The sequence below is a fragment of the Muscardinus avellanarius genome (assembly GCF_963383645.1).
Source record: "Muscardinus avellanarius genome assembly, chromosome: 10".
NCBI lineage: Eukaryota > Metazoa > Chordata > Mammalia > Rodentia > Gliridae > Muscardinus > Muscardinus avellanarius.
This window is the reverse complement of record NC_137796.1, coordinates 113,658,657-113,684,985: the sequence shown is the minus strand read 5'-3', so window position 1 is coordinate 113,684,985 and position 26,329 is coordinate 113,658,657. Positions and strand designations below refer to the sequence as shown.

General features: G+C 47.0%; 1 protein-coding gene across 2 annotated transcripts in view; it reads right to left on the bottom strand.

Moving 5' to 3' along the window:
- NPRL3 (NPR3 like, GATOR1 complex subunit) overlaps nucleotides 1–26,329 on the bottom strand; it is a gene marked incomplete at both ends in the record, with an annotated part of 55,402 nt that overhangs the window by 13,250 nt on the left and 15,823 nt on the right. For both annotated transcript variants that reach the window (XM_080702588.1, XM_080702589.1), the window contains 4 exons: nucleotides 10,900–10,981; nucleotides 12,371–12,524; nucleotides 22,711–22,785; nucleotides 26,185–26,314. In XM_080702588.1, the coding sequence (XP_080558714.1) occupies nucleotides 10,900–10,981; nucleotides 12,371–12,524; nucleotides 22,711–22,785; nucleotides 26,185–26,314 (441 nt within the window). The remainder of the gene's footprint in view (nucleotides 1–10,899; nucleotides 10,982–12,370; nucleotides 12,525–22,710; nucleotides 22,786–26,184; nucleotides 26,315–26,329) is intronic.

Genomic DNA, 26,329 nt, shown 5'->3' with positions numbered 1-26,329 from the left:
GAGGGATTTTTTGCAGTACTGGGGATGGAACCTAGCATTCTACCTCCGAGCTACAGCCTCAGCCATATATATATATATTGGGGGGGGGGGGCTCTGGGAATGGAACCCACGGGCATTTGACCTCTGAGCTACACCCCAACCCCATTTTTTATTTTTAATTTTGAAACAGAGTCTTACTAAGTTGCAGAGGGCCTCACTAAGTAGCTGAGGCTGTCCACAAACCTTGATCCTCCAGTCTCAGCCTCTCAAATGCTAGGATTACAAGCGTGCGCCTCCACGCTCAGCTTATGTCTTTATTTTGAAAGACTCTCTAGATCGCTGACAGTCTCATTAAATCACTGAGGCCGTTTTTTTTTTTTTTTTTTTTGCGGGTCTAGGGATGGAACCCAGGGGCATTTGACCTCCGAGCTACACCCCCTGCCCTATTTTTATTCTTTATTTTGAAACTGGGTCTCACTGAGTTGCAGAGGGCCTCACTAAGTAGCTGAGGCTGTCCGCGAACCGCGATCCTCCAGGTCTCAGCCTCCCAAATGCTGGGATTACAAGCGTGCGCCACCACGCCCGGCTAAGGCCGGTCTTAAACCTACAATCCTCCTGTCTCAGCCTCCCAAGTACTGGGAGTATAGGCATATGCCACCACACCCAGCTAAAGGCTTGTTTTTGTACTTGAAACTTCTAGAAGACAGGTGTGGTGGTTCATGCCTGTAACCCAGTACTTGGGAGGATAAGACAGGAGGATTACATGTTCGGGAACAGCCTCAGCAAGTAGTGAGACTCTCAGCACCCTAGTGAGATCCTGTTTCAAAATAAAAATAAAATATAGCTGGGGGTTTAGCTTAGAGGTAGACTACCACTGGGTTTGATCCCCAGTACTAGAAGAAAAGAAAAAATCCTTTAAACTCTCAAACAGGAAAGAGGCAATAGGGAAAGGAAACATGGGAAGGACACAGAATCTGTCTTTGTCCCACTATCCCCAGGACCTCTGCCAGCGCCAACTATCTGCTTACTGCAAAGTACTCATGGCTCCAAACACCCTGCCTGCCTCTATTTAGGGGCACCTGGGAAAGCCAGGCCTGCTCTCCAGGCCTCACCGTCATCAAGGAAGGGTCCAGGGATGGGGCTTCAGCCTGTGATTGGGCTTGGAGAGTGAAGGCTGGTCCACAGTACCTCAGAAAGAAATACATAAAGGGTTAGGAGAGTATCAAGATCTGGGAAAATGACCCAGTACTCCAGAGGAGGCCAGAGTGGGTGCTAACCGAGTATGTCTGAGCAGACAGAGGCTCCTGGCTGCATAGCTCTTTGGTCTGAGTTTTTGTGGAATAGAATGGATATCAAACCCTGAGGAAACAGCCCAGCCTTTTAAGGAGTCAAAGATCATAACATGAGCAGGGCATGGTCACACACGCTTGTAATCCCAGCACATGGGAGCGTAAGACAGGAGAATCATGGGCTCAAGGTCAGCCTCCACAACTTAGCAAGACCCCGTTTCAAGATTAAAAAAAAAAAAAAAAAAAAAAAAAGAAGGAAGCCAGGCGTGGTGGCGCACGCTTGTAATCCCAGCATTCGGGAGGCTGAGACTGGAGGATCGTGGTTCGCAGATAGCCTCAGTCACTTAGGCCCTCCGCAACTTAGTGAGACCCGGTTTCAAAATTAAAAGGGGGGGGGGCTACAGGTGTAGCTCAGTGGCAGAATGCCCCTGGGGTTCAATCCCTAGTACCAAAAATCGAAAAACACAAAACTCCTACCATAAGAGGGGACTTTGCAGGGGAGCGGTTAACTGCTCAACTTGATAGCAGTCAGGATCTCAGCACCCACACATGAGAGTGGAGGGAGGAGGAGGCCGGACACACTCAGCAGGGGCCATCTCCACAGGAGCCACTGGCCAGACCACTGAGCCTTGACCCAGTCAGGAGGTGACAAATGAAAACAAAGATCCCTTTCCTCTTCTTTTTTTTTTGGTGTTTGTGTGTGTTACTGGAGATGGTGTGTGTGTGTGTGTGTGTGTGTGTGTGTGTGTGTGTGTGTGTGTTAGTTACTGGAGATTGAACCTTGAAGATACACCCTCAGCCCTATTTTATTTCTCTCTCTCTCTCTCTCTCTCTCTCTCTCTCTCTCTCTCTCTCTCTCTCGGTGCTGGGGGTTGAACCCAAGGGCATTTTACCTCTGAGCTACACTCCCAGACCTTTGTCATTCTTTATTTTGAAATAGGGTCTCATTAAGTTGTGGAGGTCCTCACTAAGTAGCTGAGGGTGGCCACAAACCTGTAAGCCTCCTGTCTCAGCCTCCCACGTACTGGGATTATAGGTGTATACCACCGTACCCAGCTCTTTCTTTTCTTTATTTATTTGTAGCGCTAGGAATTCAACACAGGAGGGCGCTGCCTCTGAGCTACATTCCAATTTCATTTCATGGTACTGGGGACTGAACTGGGTATTCTACCTTGTTTCAAAATAAAATGAGACTAAGCTATATCCTCAGTCTCATTTTATTTTGAAACACAGTCTCACAAAATTGCTGAGAGCCTCAAAAAGTTACTGAGACTGGCCTTGAAGCTAAGATGCTCCTGTCTCATCCTCTCAAGTACTGGAATTACAGGTGTGCACCACTATGCCTGGATTTTGCTAAATTGCAGGGGCAAGCCTTGAAATTGTGAACCTTCTGCCACAGCCTCCTGAGTAGGTGAGATTACAGGTGTCTACCACCATACCAAACCTTTAAAAGGTCCTTCATTTATTTACTTATTTATTCTTTTTTTTGGGGGGGCATGGTATTGGGAATTGAACCCAGGAACATTCTGCCTGAACTAAACTCTCAGGCCTATTTCATTTTTTCTTTTGAAACAGGATCTCACTAAGCTGCATAGGGCCTCACTAAATTGCTGAAGCTGTCCATGAACCTATCTATGATCCTCCTGTCTCAGCCTCCCAAGTACTATCAACATGCCAGGCTAGGTCCTTCTAATTTTAGCGTGCGCACGCGCTCGCGCGCTCTCGCTCTCTCTCTCTCTCTCTCTCTCTCTCTCTCTCTCTCTTTCTCTCTGTCTCTCTCTCTCTCTCTCTGCAGTATTAGCTATGGAACCCAGGGGCATTCTACCTCCGAGCTACACCCCCAGTTTTATTTTTTATTCTTTATTTTTGAAACAGGGTCTCACTGAGTTGCAGAGGACCTCACTAAGTTAGCTGAGGCTGTCCTCAAACAGCGATACTCCCATCTCAGTCTCCCAAACGCTGGGATTACAAGTGTGTGCCACCATGCCCGACTCTTTAGCTCTTTTATTTAAGGATAAAGCTCAAGGTAGCTCTTGAAACAATATAGAATCAGAATTAAACTTCAAGATTCCTAACATTTCAAACATTTTTCACATTTAACTCCTAACATTTCTAACATTTCAAACAGCTTTCTTCTCTGCCAAGAAACTCTGCAATGCTTCATGTAGTTGACAACCATCTGACAAGTGAGGAGGCTCCAAGCACTGTCTGAAGTGCAGCAGAAAAGAAAGCACCTTGCAGCCCTGCACTTGGAGGACTCAAACCGTAGGCAAATTGTAGGGAATGTTAGAAACATCAGAGAGCTACGGGAGAGGCGCACGAAGAGCAGGGTACTGTGTGTGCAGAGAATAGGGAGCTGGGCATAGGCTCCACAGGGAGGCAGGGACGAGTGGTGGCTGTGGTCGTAGGGAAACCAGAGGGCGCATTAGCCCTGCCTTGCTTGGTTGTCAGCTTGTGTCAGTGGTCTGGCCCATGCACTGCCGGGGGCTCTCTCCTCTGGTGTGAATCATGCCTGTGTTGGACTCCCCTGGTTTCTATGTGGACTCGACTCCAGTTTCCCAAGAACCTGCTCATCCACCAGCTGCCTTTCCCTCTGAACACTGCACCGAAGATGGTGCCTCTTTACAAATCAACCAAGCTCCAAGCTCCATGGTGTGGAAAACCACCACCAGGTGGCCTTGAGGGCCAGCTGCAGGCCAGGAGGACAGCTGTACTGGGGGTGTGCCTGGCCCTAGCTCCAGGGAAAGCCTATTAATTCCTCATAGCAAGGGGGTAAACCAGGAGTCAGGGCAAAGTCTGTCAAGATGAGAGAAGAACAAGCTTTGTCTCTGTTTTTAAAGTTTGCAGATTTAGCCAGGCGAGGTGGTGCATGCTTGTATGCTTGTAATCCCAGCACTTGGGAGGCTGAGACAGGAGGATCACACAGGTTCGAAGCCAGCCTCAGCTACTTAGTGAGGCTCTCGGGTCTTAGTGAGACCTGTTTCTAAATAAAGTATAAAATAGTTCTGGGAGTATAGCCTGGAGGTAAAAAAAAAAAGCCCCTGGGTTCCACCCTTAGTAACACCAAAATAAATAAAAGAATAAATTAAAAACAAATAAATAAATAAACAAACAAACTCTGCAGATTTAAGGCAAGATCCCGAACCTGAACAGTTTCCTGCTAAGCATGTACATCTATTTGCAGGGTGTTTACTGGATTGGTCTACAAACACTCTGCAGAAAAACACTGTCCCTCAGGCTTATCCAACCTCATGCAGCAGGAGCGCCCAGCCCCGTCTGTGACGGGAGATAGGTGCTCCTGCCAGTGCCCTGCACCCTGATGCAGTGACTGTGCAGAGGCGACTTGTTCTTATCGTTCTCACCCAAGACAGACTACGTCTAATCTTACCCTATTCCCTTCGTGTTTCAACATCTGAGAAAGTGCCAGTTCCTAGCCTTCAGCTAATAACTGAAAAGTTGCTTTTTGGTCTCCTTCTGGTCATGTCCCCACCCTAGGACAGAGACCTGTGAAGCTCTCCCCACACTGCGCCCTCCAGCCTCACACGTGGGCCAGGCTTCCCCAGAGACATGGCTGGGCTGCAAAAATTCCAAAGAGAACTTTACGCATAGCAGCATTTTTATGGAAAGAGGCACAGTAACTCTCCAAATACTCCCAGAGGCGACTACAGTCCCAACTCTGCTCTGAGCAGTCAGCAGTGCGAGGCGCCACCAAGCGCCCCTTGTCTGGCCAGGCCCTGGGTACAGTGCCCAAGCTCTGAGCTCCCAGGCCTCCCACAGGCCCTGCTGACTCAGAGAGCCTCTCAACAAGCCATTTCTTCATACCCTACAGAACTTACAACACTGTATTCCTACCATTACACACTCCTTCAACCAACAGTGAAGAGCTGTGTGCTTCCATATGCTGAGCACAGGGCTTTGGCGCAGAAGTGGAGGGAGATCCCTGCTTTCCTGGGGGAGGCACACATGAGCGAGATGCCGTCACCAAGGTTATGGAGCCCCACAGGGAGACACAGCAGCTCTAACAGTTAGGATGGCCTCCTGAGGGACCCCCACTTCCAGCCGACATTTACAGACCTACAGGTTCTAGGGGACAGGGCTAGTGGGTACTCAACTATACCATAACCCTAGCTTTTAACCAGAATATCAAATACACAGCAACTCCTTTGAAAGGTCTCAATCTGATTTTTTTTTTTTTTTTTTTTGGTGGTACTGGGGGTGGAGCCCAGGGGCTTTCTACCTCTGGGCTATACTCCCAGACCTTTTTTATATTTTATTTGGAAACAGGGTCTCACTAAGTTGCTGAGAGCCTCACTAAGTAGCTGAGGCTGGCTTCGAACCTGTGCGATCCTCCTGTCTCAGCCTCCCAAGCACGGGGATTACAAGCGTGCCCACCATGCCAGGCTCAATCCGATTTGTAATCTCATTATTCCTCACAGCTTTTGGTCTTTCAGTTCTGTTTTGAAAAAACATTTCCCAGGGATCTGACAGAAGGTTACTATCGGAGCCAGGCATGGTGGCACACATCTATAATCCCAGTACTTAGGAGGCGGAGACAGGAGAAACACAGGTTCAAGTCCAACCTCAGTAACGTAGCAAGTAGCTCAGCTACCTAGCGAGACCATTTCAAAATAAAGTAAGGTAAGATAGGGCTGGGTATATAGCTTGGAGGCAGACTGCCTCAGGGTTTAAATCCTAGTACCACACATACAAAGAAAAGAGAAGAGAGAGAGGGAGGAGAGAGTGAAGGAGGGAGGGAGGGAGGGAACTATCAGAAGATAGGAGCTACGTTTTGTGCTACCTGGTCAATATTGTACACTCAATCTTTCCTCTTAGTGCAGAAGGGACAGGCCCTTAGGACAACCATGGACAAGGATGGAGGGCAGAACACAGGCCAGAGATCCCCCGGGGAACTGCAGAGCTGTGCTGGCACCAGGCAAGAGTGGGGACACCACTGCCAGGACTCACATTAAGAAAAACAGCTCCCAGCATCCCTAGGGGCAGGACTCAGGACTCAGCAGTGATTGGGGTGGGAGGTCACCTGGAGGTAATGTTATCCTAGACATTATAGAGGGCGCCTGGTTGGGGGGAAGGCCAGTGCTGAGCAGCTTGGGAGCCCTTTTCACCCAAAACTTGAATTCCTGTCTTCTAAGCTATGCCCACTAGGTGGCTCTGGGCCCCAGCCCTACAATTCAGAGGGAGAGAGGGAGGGAGGGAGGGAGGGAGAGAAAGAGAGATTGATTGATTGATTGTGTTTGTGTGTGTGTTTGTGTTTCAGCAGATTGACCTCAGAGGCATTCTACTTCTGAGCTACATCCCCAGCTCTATTTCATTTTTTATTTGGAAATAGGGTCTTGCTAAATTGCTGAGAGCCTCGCTAATTGCTAAGAGGCTGCTTCAAACCTGCAATCCTCCTGTCTCAGCCTCCCAAGTACAGGAGTATGCCATGCCCAGCTTATTTTTTACTTTGAAATGGTGTCTTGGTAAGTTGCTAAGGACCTAGCTAAGTTGCTGAGGCTGGCCTCCAACCTGTGATCCTTTTTTCTCAAGCTCCCAAGAACTGGGATCAAAGGTATGTGCATTTTATTCCTTTTTTTTTTTTTTTTAACATACTGGGAATGGAACCCAGAGGCATTCTACCTCTGGTCTATATCCCAACCCTGTTTTATTATTTTTTGGAAACAGGTCTCACTAGATTGATGAGAGTCTCACTACTTGCTGACACTGTCCTCAAACCTGCAATCCTCCTATCTCAGGCTCTGAAGTACATGATTACAAGCATGAGCCACAACGCCTGACTTACTTTTTAGTTTTGAAACATGCCACCAATTAAAATCCAAAAATTCACCAAGACCCCGTGTTGGCAAATTTAGGTAGAGAGGTACCTCACACGCTGCTGGTAGGAGTATAAATTGAGGCACAGACCCCTGAGGGAACATCAATATTACAACTGCATTTTTTTTTTTTTTTTGGGTGGTACTGGAGGTGGAACCCAGAGGCTTTCTACCTCCAGGCTATACTCCCAGACCTATTTTATACTTTATTTGGAAACAGGGTCTCACTAAGTAGCTGAGGTTGGCTTCGAACCTGCGCGATCCTCCTGTCTCAGCCTCCCAAGCACAGGGATTACAAGTGTGCCCACCACGCCCGGCCACAACTGCATTTTATTCATCTGTAATGCTTTTAGGAATTGATCTTAGGATAGAAAGACACACAAGAAATAGCAGGTGAATGTTTGAGTAGCACCTGTTACTTGGAACCAACTAAACGTCCAAGGGAAGAGGCTCGCTAACTATACAGCCAAAAGAACGCGAACCTCATTTATCAAAACACACTGAAATCAAAACAGCAAAGGCAAAACAGCATGTGTGTGCTACCACCATGTAAACACAGACGCAAGTCTGCGATAGCAGAGATGGCTGTTGGGACACTTCTGCCAGGGCGTGGCAGGAGAGACAAGGCCAATCTTCAAACCAGATGAATATGTGACTTTAAAAAGCTGAGCTAAGCCAGGCGTGGTGGCGCACGCTTGTAATCCCCACGCTTGGGAGGCTGAGACAGGAGGATCACGCAGGTTTGAAGCTAGCCTTAGTGGCTTAAGAGACCCTGTTTCCAAATAAAAATATAAAATAGGTCTGGGAGTATAGCCCGGAGGTAGAAAGCTCCTGGGTTCCACCCCCAGTACCACCAAAAAAAAAAAAAAAAAAAAAAAAAAGCAGCTGAGCTAAGCTGGGCGTGGTGGTACACGCTTGTAATCCCACTACTTCAGAGGCTAAAACAGGAAAATCGCAAGTTCACAACCAGCCTCAGCTACTTATTGAGACCCTCCACAACGTAGTGAGACCCTGCTTCAAAATAAAGAATGAAAAATAGGGCTGGGGGTGTAGCTTGGAGGTAGAATGCCCCTGAATTAAATCTCCAGTACCACCAAAAAAAAAAAAAAAAAAACCCAAAAAACAAAATGTTAACAGTTATCATTGCTGGGAATAAAATTAGATGACTTTTCTTTATTCTTTTCTAAATTCCCTGTCCATAGCCGGGCGTGGTGGCTCACGCTTGTAATCCCAGCACTTGGGAGGCTGAGACAGGAGGATCGCACGGGTTCGAAGCCAGCCTCAGCTACTGAGTGAGGCTCTCAGCAACTTAATGAGACCCTGTTTCCAAATAAAATATTAAAAAAAAAAGGTCTGGGAGTATAGCCTGGAGGTAGAAAACCTCTGGGTTCCACCCCCAGTACCACCAAATAAATAAATAGATAAATAAATTCCCTGCCCATAATGAACATGTTTTGTTGGTGAATCATTAAAAACAAAACAATTTTTTGTTCATTTTTGTGGAATTGGGGATAGAACCCAAGGGCATTCTACCTGAGTTAAACCTTCAGCCATATATATATATATAGTACTGGGGATGGAACCCAGGGATATTCTACTTCCAAGCTATACTCCTAGCCCTATTTTTTTTTTTTATTCTTTATTTTAACACAAGGTTTCACTGAGTTGCAAAGGGCCTCACTAAGTAGCTGAGGCTGTCTGTGAACTTGCGATCCTCCTGTCTAAGCCTCCCAAATGCTGGGATTAAAAGCGTGCAACAGGCCGGGCGTGGTGGCGCACGCTTGTAATCCTCACGCTTGGGAGGCAGAGACAGGAGGATCGTGTAGGTTCGAAGCCAGCCGCGCGCACGCTGGCTTAGAAGACCCTGTTTCCAAATAAAAATGTAAAAAAAAAAAAAAAGTGTGCAACACCACACTTGACTTATTTTTTCATTTTGAAAAAGGTTTTCACTAAGTTACTAAAGCTGGCTGTGAATCTACAAACTTCTTGTCTGAGCCTCCCAGGTACTGGAATTACAAGCATATGCCACCATGCCCAGCCCTATTTTTGTGAATGTGTGGTACTAAAGATTGAACCAAAGGTACTTACCACCTCTGAGCTAGACCCCTAGCCCTATTTTATTTATTTTTAATTTGAAAAATATTTTTTGGTGGTACTAGGGATGGAACCCAGGGGCCTTCTACTCCTGGGGTTACACTCCCATACCTATTTTATATTTTGTTTGGAAATAGGGTCTCACTAAATTGCTGAGAACCTCACTAAGTAGCTGAGGCTATCTTAGAACCTGCACAATCCTGTCTCAGCCTCCCAAGTACTGGAATTACAAGCGTGTGCCACCAGGCCTGACTTTTTTATTTTATTTCTTTCTTTATTATTATTATTTTGTGGGGGGGGTCTGGAGATGGAACCCAGGGGCATTTGACCTCTGACCTATACCCCCTGCCCTATTTTTTTTATTATTTTGAAACAGGGTCTCATTAAGTTGTGAAGGGCCTTACTAAGTAGCCGAGGCTGTCCGTGAACCATGATCCTCCGGTCTCAGCCTCCAGAATGCTGGGATTACAAGCGTGCACCACCACGCCCAGCTTCTATATGTATGTATGTATGTATGTATGTATGTATGTATGTATGTATATATGTATGTATGTATGTATTTTTCTGACACTGGGGATGAACCCAGAGGCATTCAACCCATGAGCTAAAACCCCAGCCCAATTTTATTTCTTATTTGGAAAGGGGGCCTCACTAAGTTGCAGAGGGCTTCACTAAATTGTCAAGACTAGCTTCAAACCTGCAATCCTCCTGTCTCAGCCTATCAAGTATTGGGATTACAAGCATATGCCACCATGCCTGGCTTTTTATTTTTTATTTTTTTATGATACTGGGGATGGAACCCAGGGGCGTTCTACCTCTAAGCTACAACCCCAGCCCTAATATTTATTCTTTATTTTGAAACAGGGCCTCACTAAGTACCTGAGGCTGGCTGCGAACCTGTGATCCTCCTGTCTCAGTCTTCCAGGTACTAGAATTACAAGTGTGCACCACCACACCCAGCTCTGACTCACTTTTTTTTTTGGTACGGGGGGGTGGAACCCAGGGGACTCTACCTCTGGGCTATGCCCCCGGTCTATTTTATATTTTATTTGGAAACAGGGTCTCACTAAGTTGCTGAGAGCCTCACAAAGTAACTGAGGCTGGCTTTGAACCTGTGAGATCCTCCTGTCTCAACCTCCCAAGTGCGGGGATTACAAGCGTGCGCCACCACGCCTGGCTCTCTGACCCACATTTAATAAAGCCGATGCTCAATCACCAATATAATCGGGTCAACATGAGGTTTCCGTGGTGTCCCCAAAGCTCACTGCCCTCAAACACCCAACCATCCCCGAGCAGTTTACACCATACCTAGCCTCTCTGAGCCCCAGTTTCTTCTTGGGTAAAATAGGAACAATGACACTCACCTAATGAAAGTGGGCCCAGAACTGGAAACTGTCATGTTCAATAAGATGCCACTTTCCATTTGATGATTCAGAAACATTATCAGGCACCAATGTATCTGAAAGGCTCATTTTCTGAGCAGTTTTAAGAGGCATCTAGAGGTGTGTCCAAGTGGGCACACACCACTCAGCAAGTGGGGAGTGGCCGTACAGCTGTCCCAACCCTGTCTTCTCTGACCCCATCTCAGTGGAGCTCTAGATCTGCACACCAGAACAGAGTCCAGGGCAGGGGCACCATGTGGTCCTCAGGCCAGGAGGCCAGGGAAACCGACTGTTGGAGGAGGCCCAGCATGCACACCGTCCTACCTGTCATACGCCTCCTTGAGGTCCCTGGCCAGCTTGCACTTAGGCAGGATGTGATGGAACGGTGACTGAGGACCTTCACTGGCTGCAACGATAACAGCACAGAAGGGCTAAGAGCTCCAAAGCAAAAACCTTCACAGCTGGAATAGAGAACACTTTTTCACAAATTCAACTTGAAAAGAATTTTGAATAATTTTTATTTTTATTTTTTTAATTTGGGAGGGGTGCTAGAGGTTGAAATCAGGAGAATTCTACCTCCAAGCTACACTCCCAGCCATATTTTACTTTATTTATGTATTTGTTTGTTTGTTTATTTATTTGCAGTAATGGGGATTAAACCCCGGGTATTCTACCTTCAAGCTACACCGCAGCCCTATTTTTATAAGGAGGGTCTCAATAAGTAGCTGAGGCTAGCCATGAACCTGAGATCCTCCTGTCTCAGCCTCCCAAGTACTGGGATTCCAAGAGTGCGCCACCATGACCAGTTTCCCAGTTCTTTTTATAAAATGCGTGCATTCATGTGAATTAAAATTAGACTTGGGTGGCGCACGCTTGTAATCCCAGCATTTGGGAGGCTAAGACAGGAAGATCGAGGTTCACGGACAGTCTCGGCTACTTAGTGAGGCCCCCTGCAATTCAGTGAGACCCTGTTTCACAAATAAAGAATAAAAAAAATATATATGGCTGGGGTGTGGCTCAGAGGTAAATCCCCCTGGGTTCCATCCCCAGTACCAAAAAAAAAAAAAAAAAAAAGACTTGGGCTGATTTACTCAACCACTTTTACATGTCATATTTGCGTGTATGTATGTATGTATGTATGTATGTATGTATGTATGTGTTATATATGGTAATAGGGATTGAATCTAGGATTATCCCACCTCCAAGATACCCCCAGCCCTATTTTTTAATTTTTATTTTGAAACAGGGTCTGGCTAGATTGCGGAGAGTCTCACTACTTGCTGAGGCTGTCCTTGAAAGCAACCTAGCAAGACTCTGTTTCAAAATAAAAAATAAAAAGTGCTGGAGGTATAACTTGGAGGTAAGAATGCCATGTTCAATCCCTGGTCCAAAAAAAGGAGTGATCATTTGTGGAGAAGGAACATATTTTCAGTTGGGAAATCAATTTAGACATGTCTACTCAGGAAAGTGGACCTAAAAATAAGCCCCTCGGGGCGTCTTCCTGTGACCCTAGAGCAGGATCAACCCAGTATAAAGTTCACAGAACCTTTCTAAGCTGCTGCTTCCACCTGCAAAGCAAGGACAGTTCCTGCCGTGCAAGGCTGTTGTGAGAATTTCCTCACTAATCCCAGTTCAACCAAAGCTGATGGTGCTGTCAGCTCCTGACTCATGTCTTGGCTGAGGGACAGGAGAGATCCCGCTGACGTGCACACTAACCTGACCGGCAGCCCCCGGGGCTGCCCATGCCTCAGGGAGGCCACAGCCAGCCCAGACCCGCACTCATGGCGCCGCTCACCATCGGCCGCAGTGGACACCTCGTCCTGGAGTGCCAGGATCAGCTTGGCCTCCCGAGTCAGGTACTGGCAGCGGTGCTCCTCATGCTGCAGCACCGTCGCGATGCGCCGGGACAGGTTATGCAGGCAATTTATCACCGACGGGTCAGCGTTGGCCTGCAGGAGAGAGACTGCACTCAGATCCAAATGTGTACACAGGAACACAGCCAGACACACAGTGTTAAAAAGGTAATAAGGCCGGGCGTGGTGGGTAGCGCACGCTTGTAACCCCAGCATTCAGGAGGCGGAGACAGGAGGATCGCGCAGGTTCAAAGCCAGCCGCGCTGTTAAGAGACCCTGTTTCCAAAAATAAAAAAAAGTATAAAATAGGTCTGGGAGTGTAGCCCGGAGGTAGAAGGGCTTTCAGGAACCCCAGTATCACCAAAATAAATAAATAAATAAATAATAATAAAATAAAAAGAAAATAAATAATAAAATAAAATGAAAAATAGGGCTGGGGGTATAGCTTGGAGGTACAATGTTCTGGGTTCCATTCCCAGTATTGCCAAAAAAAAAAAAAAAAAAAAAAGGTAATAAGGCCAGGCATGGTGGTGCACACTTGTGATCCCAGCATTTGGGAGGCTGAGACAGGAGGATTGCAGTTTAAGGACAGCTTCAACTACTTAGTGATACCCTTTGCAATTTAGTGAGACCCTGTTTCAAAATAAAGAATAAAAATAGGGCTGGGGTGTAGCTTGAAGGTAGAATGCCCCTGGGTTCTATCCCCAGTATCGCAAAAAAAAAAAAAAAAAAAAAGTAATAAGCCAGGCCTGGTGGCACACACCTGTAATCCCAGTACTTGGGAGGTTGAGACAAGAGGATAGCAGGTTCAAAGCCAGCTCAGCAACTTAGCAAGACCCTGTTTTCAAATAAAAAAATAACAAAGGGCTGGGGGTATAACTTGGAGGTAGAATGCATCTGGGTTCAATCCCCAGAAGGAGGGAGAGGGGGAGAGAGGGAGAGAGAGAGAAGGTAATACAGGTATGCAGCAAAAACTTAAAACCAAGAAAGGCACCTCCTCCAATCCTCTTCCCTAGGTTCCTCTCCAGGGCCACTACTGCCTGAAATCTCCTATGCCCCCTCTAGGAACACTAGAGGTAAGCCCCCACCCTCTATTCCTGGGAATGGCTGTGTGGATGGCTCTATATAAATGGCTCTGTGGGGGAACCTATACATCGCCACCCTGCCAGGACAGCACAGAAAGCAGGGTGCATCCAAGGCACAGACTCTGCCACCCACCTGCTGTGTGATCCTGGGTGACAGGTCCTCACCTGAGAAAGGACAGCAATGGCACCTCCCCACTGGCGACCAATGGGAAGAAGTCAGCCCGACATGGAGAGCACTCAGAACAGCGTGCCCTGAGCACACCCTGGAGTGTCTGTGATCACTGCTGTGCTGCTGCCTACAGACATGACTGGCCTGTGGTGTGTGCAAACTCAGACACAAGCAGCCATGATTCAGGGCACGTGGTCAGTAACAGAAACACTATACGAACTGTTCAGTGAAGATGCTCCATCCTCAAGGATGAGGCTTTTTCTCCACCAGAAATGACACTGGTCACAAGCTCACCAGCAGGCTCCTGGCCTGCGTTCCTGGCCAGTGTTCCTTTGGTTCCCATGTTGACTAGCTCAAAGGGGAGCGAAGGAGGCCTGGAGGGGCCCGCCTCCCTCCTCTGAAGCCTATCAGAGGCCACAGTCAGCCCGGCAGAGGCACCAGCCCAGGGTGGGGTGCACAGCTGTGGGGTCTGTGAAGGCGCTCCAGGGAGGAGATAACCCAGCCAGGCATGACCTGGTGATTCTGGAGGCCCACAGGGCTGCTGAGTCATCCCATGGGAGTGGAGAGAGAAGGGAGTGGGACACGCGGTACCACTGATTAGAACCTATGCTGCTTCCTCCCTCCTGTTTATTCGGCAGGCAAGCCTGATGAGTGCCCTCAGTCAGAATTTAGGGTAAAAGCCTTACTCAGGTATTAAACACTTTGTTCACCTAGAGTTGGAGAGATTTTTTTATGCTCTTGACAAATCCCATGTATACATACAGAAATTGTACCTGGGCAGAGTTGCAACAAGTGGCAATTTGCCCCTTCCTGTCTAGGGCATCCCCTGGAACTGGAGGGGCAATTTATAGGACAAATATAATTCCTTCAAAATAAATTCAAATTTATAAGAATCTATGTAAAAACATTCCACCAGCAAAGCAGGGAGAATAATCCTGAACATGTGACTACTCCCTTGAAGAAGTAATCCTGTCATACCTGCGAGCTCAACCCTCTGGTGGAGGTGCCACCAGCCGAGGCAGAGCTGCGCCTTACATCAGATGCCTGGGGCCATGCACTGACCCTCCACAACACACTGGGCGGTGCTGCCAGGAGAAGCCTGAGGATCTGTGTCTTGTTTGCTCAGGCCTGACACCAAGTGAGCTGCCTACAGAGTCCCAGGCTGTGCAGGGGAAACACTGAGATGGCTTCCACCTAGGAACTCTTGGAAGCAGCGCTTTCTCAGTATGTTATAAAGCAGTACAAAGTTTACAGAGTCATCACCCACGAGACTGGCTCATTCTGATTTGTACCCTAATGTAACCTGGCCTTCAAAGCTAACTTCCAGGGCTGGGGATGTGGCTCAGTGACAGAGGGCCTACCCAGCATGCACATGCCCCTGGATTTGATCCCTAGCACCATCACACACACACACACACACACACACACACACACACACACACACACACACAAGTTAACTTCTAGTTTACCAAATCTACAGAGAAAGCAAGTCTGACAGTCTGCACAATGAGAAGAGCCCAAATGGAACACATGATGGGACAAAGGGAGGGAGAGCCAGGCTGGCAGACAGAGGTGCCACACGCACTAGAGGGCTGGCTCCCACCCGATCAGACAGACCAACTGGAAAAATTTTTTTTGTTTTGTTTTGTTTTTTGCGGGTCTGGAGATAGAACCCAGGGGAACTCGACCTCCAAGCTATACTCCCTGCCCTATTTTTTATTCTTTATTTTGAGACAGGGTCTCACTAATTTGCGGAGGGCCTCACTAAGTAGCTGAGGCTGTCCGCGAACCATGATCCTCCAGTCTCAGCCTCCTGAATGCTGGGATTACAAGTGTGAGCCACCACGTCCGGCAGAAAAATGTTTTTGTAATCAGGAAAAGTTCCAATGGTTGGGCATGGTGGCACATGCCTGTAATCCTAGTACTTGGGAAACAGGGACAGGACAATTGCAGGTTCAAGGACAACTTCTGCTATTAGTAAGGCTCTCATCAACCTAGAAAGACTATGTTTCAAAATAAAAACAATAAGCTGAATGTGGTGGCACATGGTTGTAATGCCAGTACTTGAGAGGCTGAGACAGGAGGATCACAGGTTCAAAGCCAGCCTGAGTTGGTATGTTGGTGCTCGCCTGTAATCCTAGTAGTTGGGAGGCTGAGACAGGAGGACCACAGGCTCGAGAACAGCCTCAACAAGTAATGAGATGCTCATCAACATAGTGAGACCCTATTTCCAAACAAAAAATTTTAAAAAGCAGGGCTGGGATAGAGACTGGAGGTAGAATGCCTCTGGGTTCCACTCCCAGTACCCCCCCACACACACACACATAAATAAACATATTTTTAAAAATCCAGTCTGGGCAATTTGATGAGGTTCTCAGGAGCCTAGTGAGATCCTGTTTCCAAATAATAAATAAGTTGGGGGTGTAGCTTGGAAGTAGAATGCCTCTGGGTCCAATCCCCAGTACAATAAATAAATAAATAAATAAATAAATAAATAAATAAATAAATAGTAAAAATTTTTTAAATAAAATAGGGTTGAGGATGTAGTTTGGAAATAGAACATCCCTGGGTTCAATCTCCAGTACCACACACAAAAAAATGTTTCAGTGGATCAGGTACTAATTTATTTATTTATTTATTTTATTTTTTATTTTTTTGGTGGTACTGGAGGTGGAACCCAGAGGCTTTCTACCTCTGGGCTATATATACTCCCAGACCTATTTTCTATTTTATTTGGAGACACAGTCTCACTAAGTTGCTAAAGCCTCACTAAGTAGCTGAGGCTGGCTTCGAACCTGTGTGATCCTCCTGTCTCAGCCTCCCAAGCGCGGGGATTACAAGCATGCACCACCATGCCCGGCAATCAGGTACTAATTTTTATCAACCTATTATGATAAATTTTGTCAGAAGTAAAAAGGGTGTCATGGCATTAAATATCTGTCTACTTTTTTTTCAATGGTACTGGGGATGGAACCCAGGGGCATTCTTCCTCCAAGTTACACCCCCAGCCCTATTTTTTATTCTTTATTTCGAAACAGGGTCTCACTGAGTTGCAAAGGGCCTCGCTAAGTAGCTGAGGCTGTCTGCAAACCGTGATCCTCCAGTCTCCACCTCCTGAATGCTGGGATTACAAGCGTGCATCACCATGCCCAGTCAACGGTCCAAGTTTTAGAGAAATACCTTCTCAAGTGTGTAGGAATGCCAGACATGAGGTCTGGGACCGGTCTTGAAATAGAGAGGGAGGGCTCAGATGGAGCCAAGATGCAGAGGCAATGGCTATGGGTCCCCAAAGACAATCACATCACGCTTGTGAGACTCGGCTTCTAGTTAGGGGTGCACTAGTCTTAGCTCACAGCGTGGATCACTGAGTGACGTGCGTGCACAGAGCAACCCCCCTCCCTCCCCATGCACACAGAGACTGGCACTGGCACTCACAGATGTGCACAGTGTCGACTGAAGAGTTTCCTGTATTAATTCTCCCTCTCCCCCACTTTAGATATTATTTGTTTATTTTGAGGTATTTGAAATGGAATCCAAAGGAAGCTCTGCCAGTGAAATACATTCTCAGTCCTTCCTCCCTCCCTCCCTTCCTTTCTTTCTTTCTTTCTTTCTTTCTTTCTTTCTTTCTTTCTTTCTTTCTTTTTCTTGTGGTGGTGCTGGGCTACCTCCAAACTACACCCTCAGACTGATTTCATTTTTTATTTAGAACAAGGGTCTCACTAAGGTGGTGAGAGCCTAAGTTGCTGAGGCTGTCTTCAAACCTTCAACTCTCCTATCTCAGCCTCCCAAGTACTGGTATTACAGGCGTACATCATCACACCCAGCTTAATTTGTGTGTGGGGGGTGGAGAAGGGGTCTGGGGATGGAACCAGGGGCATTCGACCTCCGAGCTACACCCCATGCCCTATTTTTCATTCTTTATTTTGAAACAGGGTCTCCCTAAGTTGCAAAGGGCCTCACATACCACTAAGTTGCAAAGGGCCTCACCAAGTATCTGAGGCTGCCAGCGAACCGCAATCCTCCGGTCTCAGCCTCCCGAATGCTGGGATTACAAGCAAGTGCCACCACACCTGGCCCCAGCTTACTTTATACTTTGACACAGAGACTCACTATATTGCCCAGGCTGGCCTCCAACTTGAAAGCCTCCTGTTTCGGCCTCTAGAGAAGTAAAAGTAAAGCCATGAGGTACTGTACCTAGCTTCAAAAGGTATAAGTTTTAAGCCAGACATGGTGGCACACACCTATAATCCCAGTATTTGAGAGGCTGAGACAGGCAAATTGTAGGTTCAAAGCCAACCTTAGCAACTTAGTGAGACCCTATTTCAAAATAAAAAAGAAGCTGGTGGTAGTGTTGCACACTTGTAATCCCAGTAGTTGGGAGACTGAAATAGGAGGATTGTAGGTTCACAACCAGCCTCAGCTACTCAGTGAGGTCCTCGGCAACTTACTAAGACCCTGTTTCAAAATAAAAAATGAAATAAGGTTAGGGGTACAGCTCTGAGGTAGAATGCCCCTGGGTTCAATCCAGAGTACCACACCAAAAAAAACCCCGTAATAATAATAAAAAATATGGGCATGGTGGCATGTGCGTATAATAAAAATAAATAAATAAAAATTAAAAATAGATAAATAAATGAAAAATTTTTAAAAATGAAATAGGGCTGGGAGTGTAGCTCTGAGGTAGAATGACTCTGGGTTCCATCCATAGTAACAACACAAAAAAATAAAATAGGGCTGGGGATGTAACTCATAAGTAGAATACACCTGGCACCAAAAAAAAAAAAAAAAAAAGTATATATTTTAACTGGATGGGCAATGGTAAATGCTTATAATCCTGGTACTTCCAAGGCTAAGCAGGAGGATCACAGGTTCCAGGCCAGCCTCAGCAATTTAGTGAGACTCTCGTCAACTTATTGAGAACCTGTTTCAAAATAAAAACTAAAACAGGGCTAGGGCTAGTTAGAATGACCCAGGGTTTAATTTCTAGCACCACAGAAAGAAAGGGGGAAAAATGCACATTTTTATTTTTAATTAATTTAGTTTTTTGTGGTACTGGGGATGAAACCCAGGGGCATTCTAACTCAAGCTATACCCCCATCCCAATTTTTAATTAATTTTGAAACAAGATCTCACTAAGTTGCAAAAGGTCTCACTAAATAGCTAAGGCTGTCCACAAACCTGGATCCTCCTGTCTCAGCCTCCCAAGTACTGGAATCACTAGTGTGCACCACCATGCCCTGCTTCCTTTTTTTTTTATTATTCTTTATTTTGAAACAGAGTTTCATTAAGTTCTGGAGGGTCTTACTACTTTGCTGAGGCTGTCTTTGAAACTGTGTTCCTCCATCTCAGGCTCCCAAGTACTGGGATTATAAGTGTGCGCCGCCACCACCACCGCCTGGCTAATACTTAACTTTTCTCTCCCCCTCAACATCATGGCCAGCTAAAGTCCTATACTGTTTTGTTACTTGCTTGCTTTGGTGCCAGGCTGAACCCATGAATGCTATATAATAAACAGTTTTAAGGACAGCCCACAGTGAGATCCTGTTTCAAAATAAAAAAACAAAACAGTCTGGGGATATAGCACAGAGGTAGAATACCCCTGAGTTCAATTCTCAGTAGCAAAAAAGAAATAAAAAATAATTACACAATTGTAAAAGCTGCTTGTTTTCTCAACAATGTTCCAACAGTGAGACTGCCGGCCTAAGGGCATCTTGACACAAACACTCTGCTGTCAAGTGCTGGTCTCCAAAGATGAAGGCCTGCCTGTGCCACACGGGGTGTGCTGGGCTGCTTTGCACCACTCGCCCCATAGGGGTTATTTCTTGTTTACTTGCTGTCTCAGCCTCCCAAATGTTGGGATTACAAGCATTGGCCACCATGCCCAACTAAGACCCTGTTTCAAAATTAAAAATCAAACAGGGATGGGAATGTAGTTCTGGGTTCAATCCTCGGTACCACAAAAATTAAATAAATAGCCAGGCATGGTGGCACATGCTTGTAAACCCAGTTCTTGGGAGGCTGAGACAGGAGGATTGCACAGATTCGAAGCCAGCCTCAGCTACTTAAGTGAGGCTCTCAGCAACTTAGTGAGACTCTGTTTCCAAATAAAGTATATATTAAAAAAATGGGTCTGAGAATGTAGGTGTAGCCCGGAGGTAGAAAAGCCTCTGGGTTCCATCCCAAGTAACACACACACACACACACACACACACACACACACACACACACACACACAATAAATATTAATTAATTAATAAATATTGCCTAGGCTGACCTCAAACTTAGAATTCTCCTACCTCAACCTCCCAAGTAGCTGGAATTACATGCCTGCACCACCACACCCAGCCAGATCCCTTATATTTTAACAAGTTTATTAAAAATGCATGCCATTACTCCTGAATATACCTCAGACAGAGCTGTAAACACCTTTAAATAAAGAAGCTAAGGCAGGTGTGGTGGCACACAACATAACTCCAGTACTTGAGAGACTCAGACAAGAGGATCATAGGTTCAAGACCAGCTTCAGCAACGTAGCAAGGCTTTGAGCAACCTAAAGAAGCCTTGTTTCCAAACAAACAAACAAACAAAACAATTTTAAAAGGCCAGGGATGTGGCCTGGAGGTACACTGCCCCTGGGTTCACTCTCCAACACTAGGAAGGAAGGAAGGAAGGAAGGAAGGAAGGAAGGAAGGAAGGAAAGGGGAGGGGAGGGGAAGGAAGGAGGGAAGGACACGCTGAGCACAGTGCCACACAACTGTAATCCCGATACATGGGAGGCTGAGAGAGAGAATCACTGTTTCTCAGTCAGCCTCAGCAACTTGGTGAGTCCCCCCACAATTTAGCGAGACCCTGTTTCAGAAGAAAAATTAAAATAGGGCTGGGGTTAGCTCAGAGGTTGAAAGCCCCTGTATTCATTCCTTAGTACCAAAAAATAAAAATAAAAAACAGGCCAGGCATGATCACACACACCTGTGATCTCAGTACTTGGGAGGCTGAGACAGGAAGATCACAGGCTTGAGAACCGTACACGTTGGGAATGTGGCAAGACGCTGAGCAACCTAGCGAGACCCTACTTCAAACAAAAAACAAAATACAAGCTGGGCGTGATGGCGCACGCTTGTAATCCTAGTACTTGGAAGGCTGAGACCGGAGGATCGCAGGCTCAAGGCAGCCTCAGCCAGGGGTGAGTCCCTCATCAATCTAGCAAGATCCTGTTTCAAAATGAAAGCAAAATAGGGCTAGTAGTGTAGCTCGGAGGTAGAATGCCCCCGAGTTCAATCCCTAGACCTCCACTAAAAAAAAAAAAAGATAAGAAAAAATAAACAAGTAGCCTTAATTTTACAAAAAAAAAAAGAAAAAAAGAAAAGAAGTGTGAAAATGTACAGAAATTAGAGCTCTTTTACACTGCTGATAAAAGTGTGAAGTGGCACAGCCACTATGGAAAACAGGTAGGAAATTCCTCCAAAGCTAAACACAGAGCTACCACATGACCCAGTCTTTACTCAGAGGTCTATATCCAAGACTTATGAAAACGTGTCCTCGCTGGGCGTGGTGGCGCATGCTTGTAACCCCAGTACTTTGGAGGCTGAGACAGGAGGATCTGGGTTCGAGACAGCCACAACTACTTAGTGAGGTCCTCTGCAACTCAGTGAGACTCTGCTTCAAAATAAAAAATAAAAAAAATAGGACTAGGGGTGTAGCTCGGTGGTCGAATGCCCCTGGGTTCCATCCTCACAAAACTCATTTTACAACCCGGGCATGGTGGTGCAGGCTTGTAATCCCAGCATTTGGGAGGCTGAGACAGGAGGACTGCACAAGTTTGAAGCTAGCCTCAGCTACTTAGGCCCTTTGAAACTCTGTGAAACCCTGTTTCAAAATAAAGAATAAAAAATAGGGCTGGGGTGTAGGTCAGAGGTAGAATGCCCTTGGGTTTCATCCCCAGTACCGCACACACACAAATATCTTTTTACAAATATCTACAACAGCATTATTTATAACAGATAAAACAGAGAAATAACCCAAATGTCCATTAATAGATGAGTGGATAAAGTGTGATGTAGTCATACTAGGGAATATTATTTGGCCATAAAAAGGAATAAAGTACATCCAGAAATGGTGGCATGCACCCACAATCCCAGTACTTGGGAGACTGAGTTAGGAGAATCACAGGTTCGCAGCCAGTCTCCTCGCCTTAGTAAGGTGCTCAACAACTTAGTAAGAGCCTGTTTCACGATAAAAAATAAAGGGCTGTATGTAACTCAGAAATCAAATACTCCTGGTGTTCAATCCCTATTACCAACAGAAAAAAATAAAAGAAATAAAATACTGATAGATGGATGAAAATAAAAAATTTGCTAGACGGAAGAAGCCAGATGCCTAAGGTCATATATGGTACTATCCCACTCGTGTAAAACGTGCAGAATAAATTCACAGAGACAAGAAGTGGACGGGTGGATCCCAGGGCTGGAGGGGAGGGAGAGCGGAGAACTGCTGAGGGGACGGTTTCCTTTAAGAGTGGTGCAAATGTGCTGAAGCTCGACAGTGGTGATGAACACGGTGGCAGATGCTCACACTGAGGTCGTGTGATGAACATTACACTGTTCCAGCCGCGCAGAACTAAACACTCACGCGGTAAGCGCTGTGCGGGCGGGTCCTGATGGAACCCCGGGCATTCTACCTCCGACACTCCCAGCCCTATTTGATTTTTTGTTCAGAAACGGTCTTCGCCAAGTTGCCGACAGCCTCACTAAGTTGCTGAGGCTGGCTTTTCAACCTGCAATCTCTTATCTCCCCCTCCAAGTGCTGGGATTACAGGCGTGTGCCATCAGGCCTGGCTCTGTCATGTGTAGTTTACAAATAAAATTAAAAAAAGAAGGAAAAAACAAGGTAGACTCTGCCCCCACTCCAGAAAGGGCGAGAGCAGTGCCCACCACAGTCTGAGCACTGGGCAGTGGCACACTCGCTGGGAATGGGCTGCTTCTCTCTCTGACCCTCCTCCCTGATCCAAACCGTCTGTGCAAACACTCACCCTCAGTGCAAATACCACATTAAAAAGAATCATGGTAGGTGCTTCCCTCTTCGGGGATGGATCTGTTTTGGAGACCTGTAAGAGAGGTAAATTCTAATAAACTGAGAGCCATGACTTTCCAGAGAAGTCTACTTAAAGCTGTAGTACCTCAAGTATGAAAGACCCCAGACAACAGAGAACCAAAGGAAATAACTCGAGGTCTCTGAGGCATGATGTGCCCTGGCTCTGGAGGGCGCTTGCTGCACACGGAGCCGCAGCTCTGACGAGTGGCAACACCAGCGCTCTGCCGCCCTACCCATGGAGCACGCCGACGAAGCCGGGCGCCAGTGTGGAGGGACTGGAGCAGTGCAGGGCCCCAGCCACGCGCCACCGCTACCCAGGTCCACTGCGTCTGGCCAGGACTAAACGTCCCTGCGTCGGCAAGGACATTTAGAGACAGGGCGATGTCCAGGGCAGCAGAGCACGCAGGCCTTGGCAAGACGGCGTGGCCAGCCTCACTCCATAACCAAGTCCTTCTCTATGTGCTCCCAGCCAGCTGGTCGCAGACCACAGCACAGCTGGGTGTGGCGGCACACGCCTGCAATCCAGTCCTGTGAGGCTGAGACAAGAGGATCGGAGGTTTGCAGCCAGCCTTAGTAATTCAGCCAGACTCTATTTCAAAATAAATAATAAATAAATAAGGCATGGTGGCACATGCTTGTAAACCCAGTACTTGGGAGGCTGACATAGAATTGCAGGTTCGTGGCCAGCCTCAGCTACTTAGTGGGGCCCTCCACAATTTAGTGATACCCTGTTTGAAATTAAAGAATAAAATAATAGGGCTGGGGGAGTATAGGTAGAATGCCCCTGGGTTCAATATCCAATACTGCCACCAAAAAAAGGGACAAATGAGTCTTCTGCGAACATGTGGAGCTCCTCAAAGCCAGCTGCAAGTGTCCCCAGGAGGGGGAGTGAAGGTCCCAGACCCAGCTCTCTCTGGGTCACCCCGGCCAAGTACACGCCAGCTGTGCAGCGAGGGACTGCTACCGGGTGCCAACAGCCCTGCCCTTCACCACAGACAAGGCCCTGAGCCAGTGAGGACTGTGTGGGAGGGGAGCAACATCCACAGGCCGACACCCAGATGCCTCAGAACACTGCCGGGGCCTTACTCCTAGAGCTGCAGATCACAGAACAGACCCCAGTCTCTGGTGAGCGGCAGCTAAACCCTCCATGGCACCCTGCAACACCAGGGTCTGAGTGGTGCTGACACCGAACAGGCTCGGTCTGCAAGTCCCCTCAGGTAATACTCCACTCCACTCTGATGGCACTCCTCAGAGAAAACATAAAAGTGCTTAATTATAATATCATCCAATAGCTGGGCGTGTGGGAGCGCCTGTGATCCCAGCAATCCGGAGGCTGAGACAGGAGGACCGCGGTTTGCGGACAGCCTCGGCTACTCAGTGAGGCCCTCTGCAACTCAGTGAGACCCGGTTTCAAAATAAAGAAAAAAAATAGGACTGGGGGTGTAGCTTGGAGGTAGAATGCCCCTGGGCTCCATCCCCAGTACTGGGGGGAAAAAAATCATTCAACATAGAGAAATGGTGCTGGAGACATAGCTCAGTGGTTAGAACGCTTGCCTAGCAGTGAGGGGCCATGGGTTCAACTCCCAGTACTGCAAAAAAAAAAAAAAAAAGTAAATAAATAATAATAAAATAAATAAATAACTGCATCATTTGGGGGGAAATTCAGACTTTGACAGATACTGGTTAGCTTATTCTCTGGGCACTCCCGAGAAACAGACAGCCTCTATAGAGAGGAAAGCCACAGTCCATAGACCCAGAGTGCAACTAACAAAAACTAACCTCAAGCTGGTATGGTGGCACACACTTGTAATTCCAGTACATGGAGGCAAAAACAGGAGAATCAAAGTTTCAAAGCCAGCCTCGGTAACTTGGGGAGGCCCTCTGCAACTTCATGAGATTCTGCTTCAAAATAAAAAATAAAATAGGGCTGCAGTGTAGCTCAGAGGCAGAATGCCCCTGGGTTCAATCACCAGTATATTAAAAAAACTAAACAAACAGCTGTTGGGCATGGTGGCACATGCCTATTTTCCCAGTACTTGGGAGGCTGAGACCGAAGATCTGCAAGTTCAAAGATAGCCTAAGTAGTGAGACTCTCATCGACCCAGTGAGGCTATGTTTCAAAATAAAATAAAATAAAATAAAATGACAGCCAGGCATGGTGGTGCATACCTGTAATCCCAGTACCTGAGAGGCTGAGATAGGAGGATCTCAGGTTCAAGACTAGCCTCAGCAATTTAGTAAGGCCCTGTTTCAAAATAAAAAGAGATAGGGGTGCCAGGCGTAGTGGTGCACGCTTGAATTCCCAACATTTGGGAGGCTGAGAGCAGAGGACCGCGGTTTGTGGACAGCCTCAGGTACTTAGTGAGGCCCTCTGCAACTTAGTGAGACCCTGTTTCAAAATAAAGAATAAAAAATAGGGCAGGGGGTATAGCTCGGAGGTCAAATGCCCCTGGATCCCATACCCAGACTCCCCCCCAAAAAAAAACCCCAGAGAGAGAGAACAGGGGTATGGCTTGGAGGTAGCATGCCCCCAGATTTGATTCCTAGTGCCAAAAAATAAAATAGGGCTGGGGTTGCAGCTCAGATATAGAATGCCCCTGGGTTCCATCCCTACTACCACATACACACAAAAAAAGCTAATTGCAGCTGAGCATGGTGGTACATGCCTAAAATTCTAGCTACTTAGGATGCTGAGGCAGGAGAATGGCAAGTTCCAGGCCAGCATCAGCAACTTAGTGAGATTCTGTATCAAAAAGTAAAAAGAGAGCCCGGTGTGGTGGCACACACTTGTAATTCGGGAGGCTGAGACCGGTAAGTTCGTGGTTCGCAGACAGCCTCAGCTACTTAGTGAGGCCTTTTGCAACTCAAGGAGACCCTGTTTCAAAAAAAAAAAAAAAAAAATAGGGCTGGGGGTGTCACTCAGAGGTAGAATGCCCCTGGGTTCCATCCCCAGTACCGAAAAAAAAAAAAAAAAAAAAAAAAAAGTAAAATGAGCTGGAGAGGTAAAGCACCCCTGGGCTAAATTCCCAGAACCCCCCCACCCCCCGCAAACTAACTGCAGGGAGCTGGGGTGCACTCGGTGGCAGAGCACTTCCTATCATGCGCAAGGTCCTGGGTCTAATAGCACCAAGAGGTAATAATACTAGTGGCACAGTCTAAAGCACCTGGGGGCAAGTACCCTGTCTCTTTTTCTGCTGCACCCCCAGGACCTATAATAAGGCAGTGTCCTGTCAGGTCTGCTGGCCACTGCTGCCTTCTCCAGAGCCAGTGTCAGCACAGTTCTGAGGCCCCCACCCTAGGATGGGCCGGACTTTTCTGTAGAGAGGACCCTGCCCACCCAGAAGGAACCACACCTGCCTAGGAGACCCCTACCTGGCCAGGGAGGACCACACCTGCCCACAGAGGGACGTACCTGCCCGAGAGCATGCTGCAGCAGCGTCGGGTGCCCAACAAATCTCACGTTATCTATCTTCAGTTCAAATTTTTGGCCACACATTTCAGATTTGGTTGCCAAAATTGTTGCCAGAATAACATCTGAAAACCTTAAAATTGAAAAA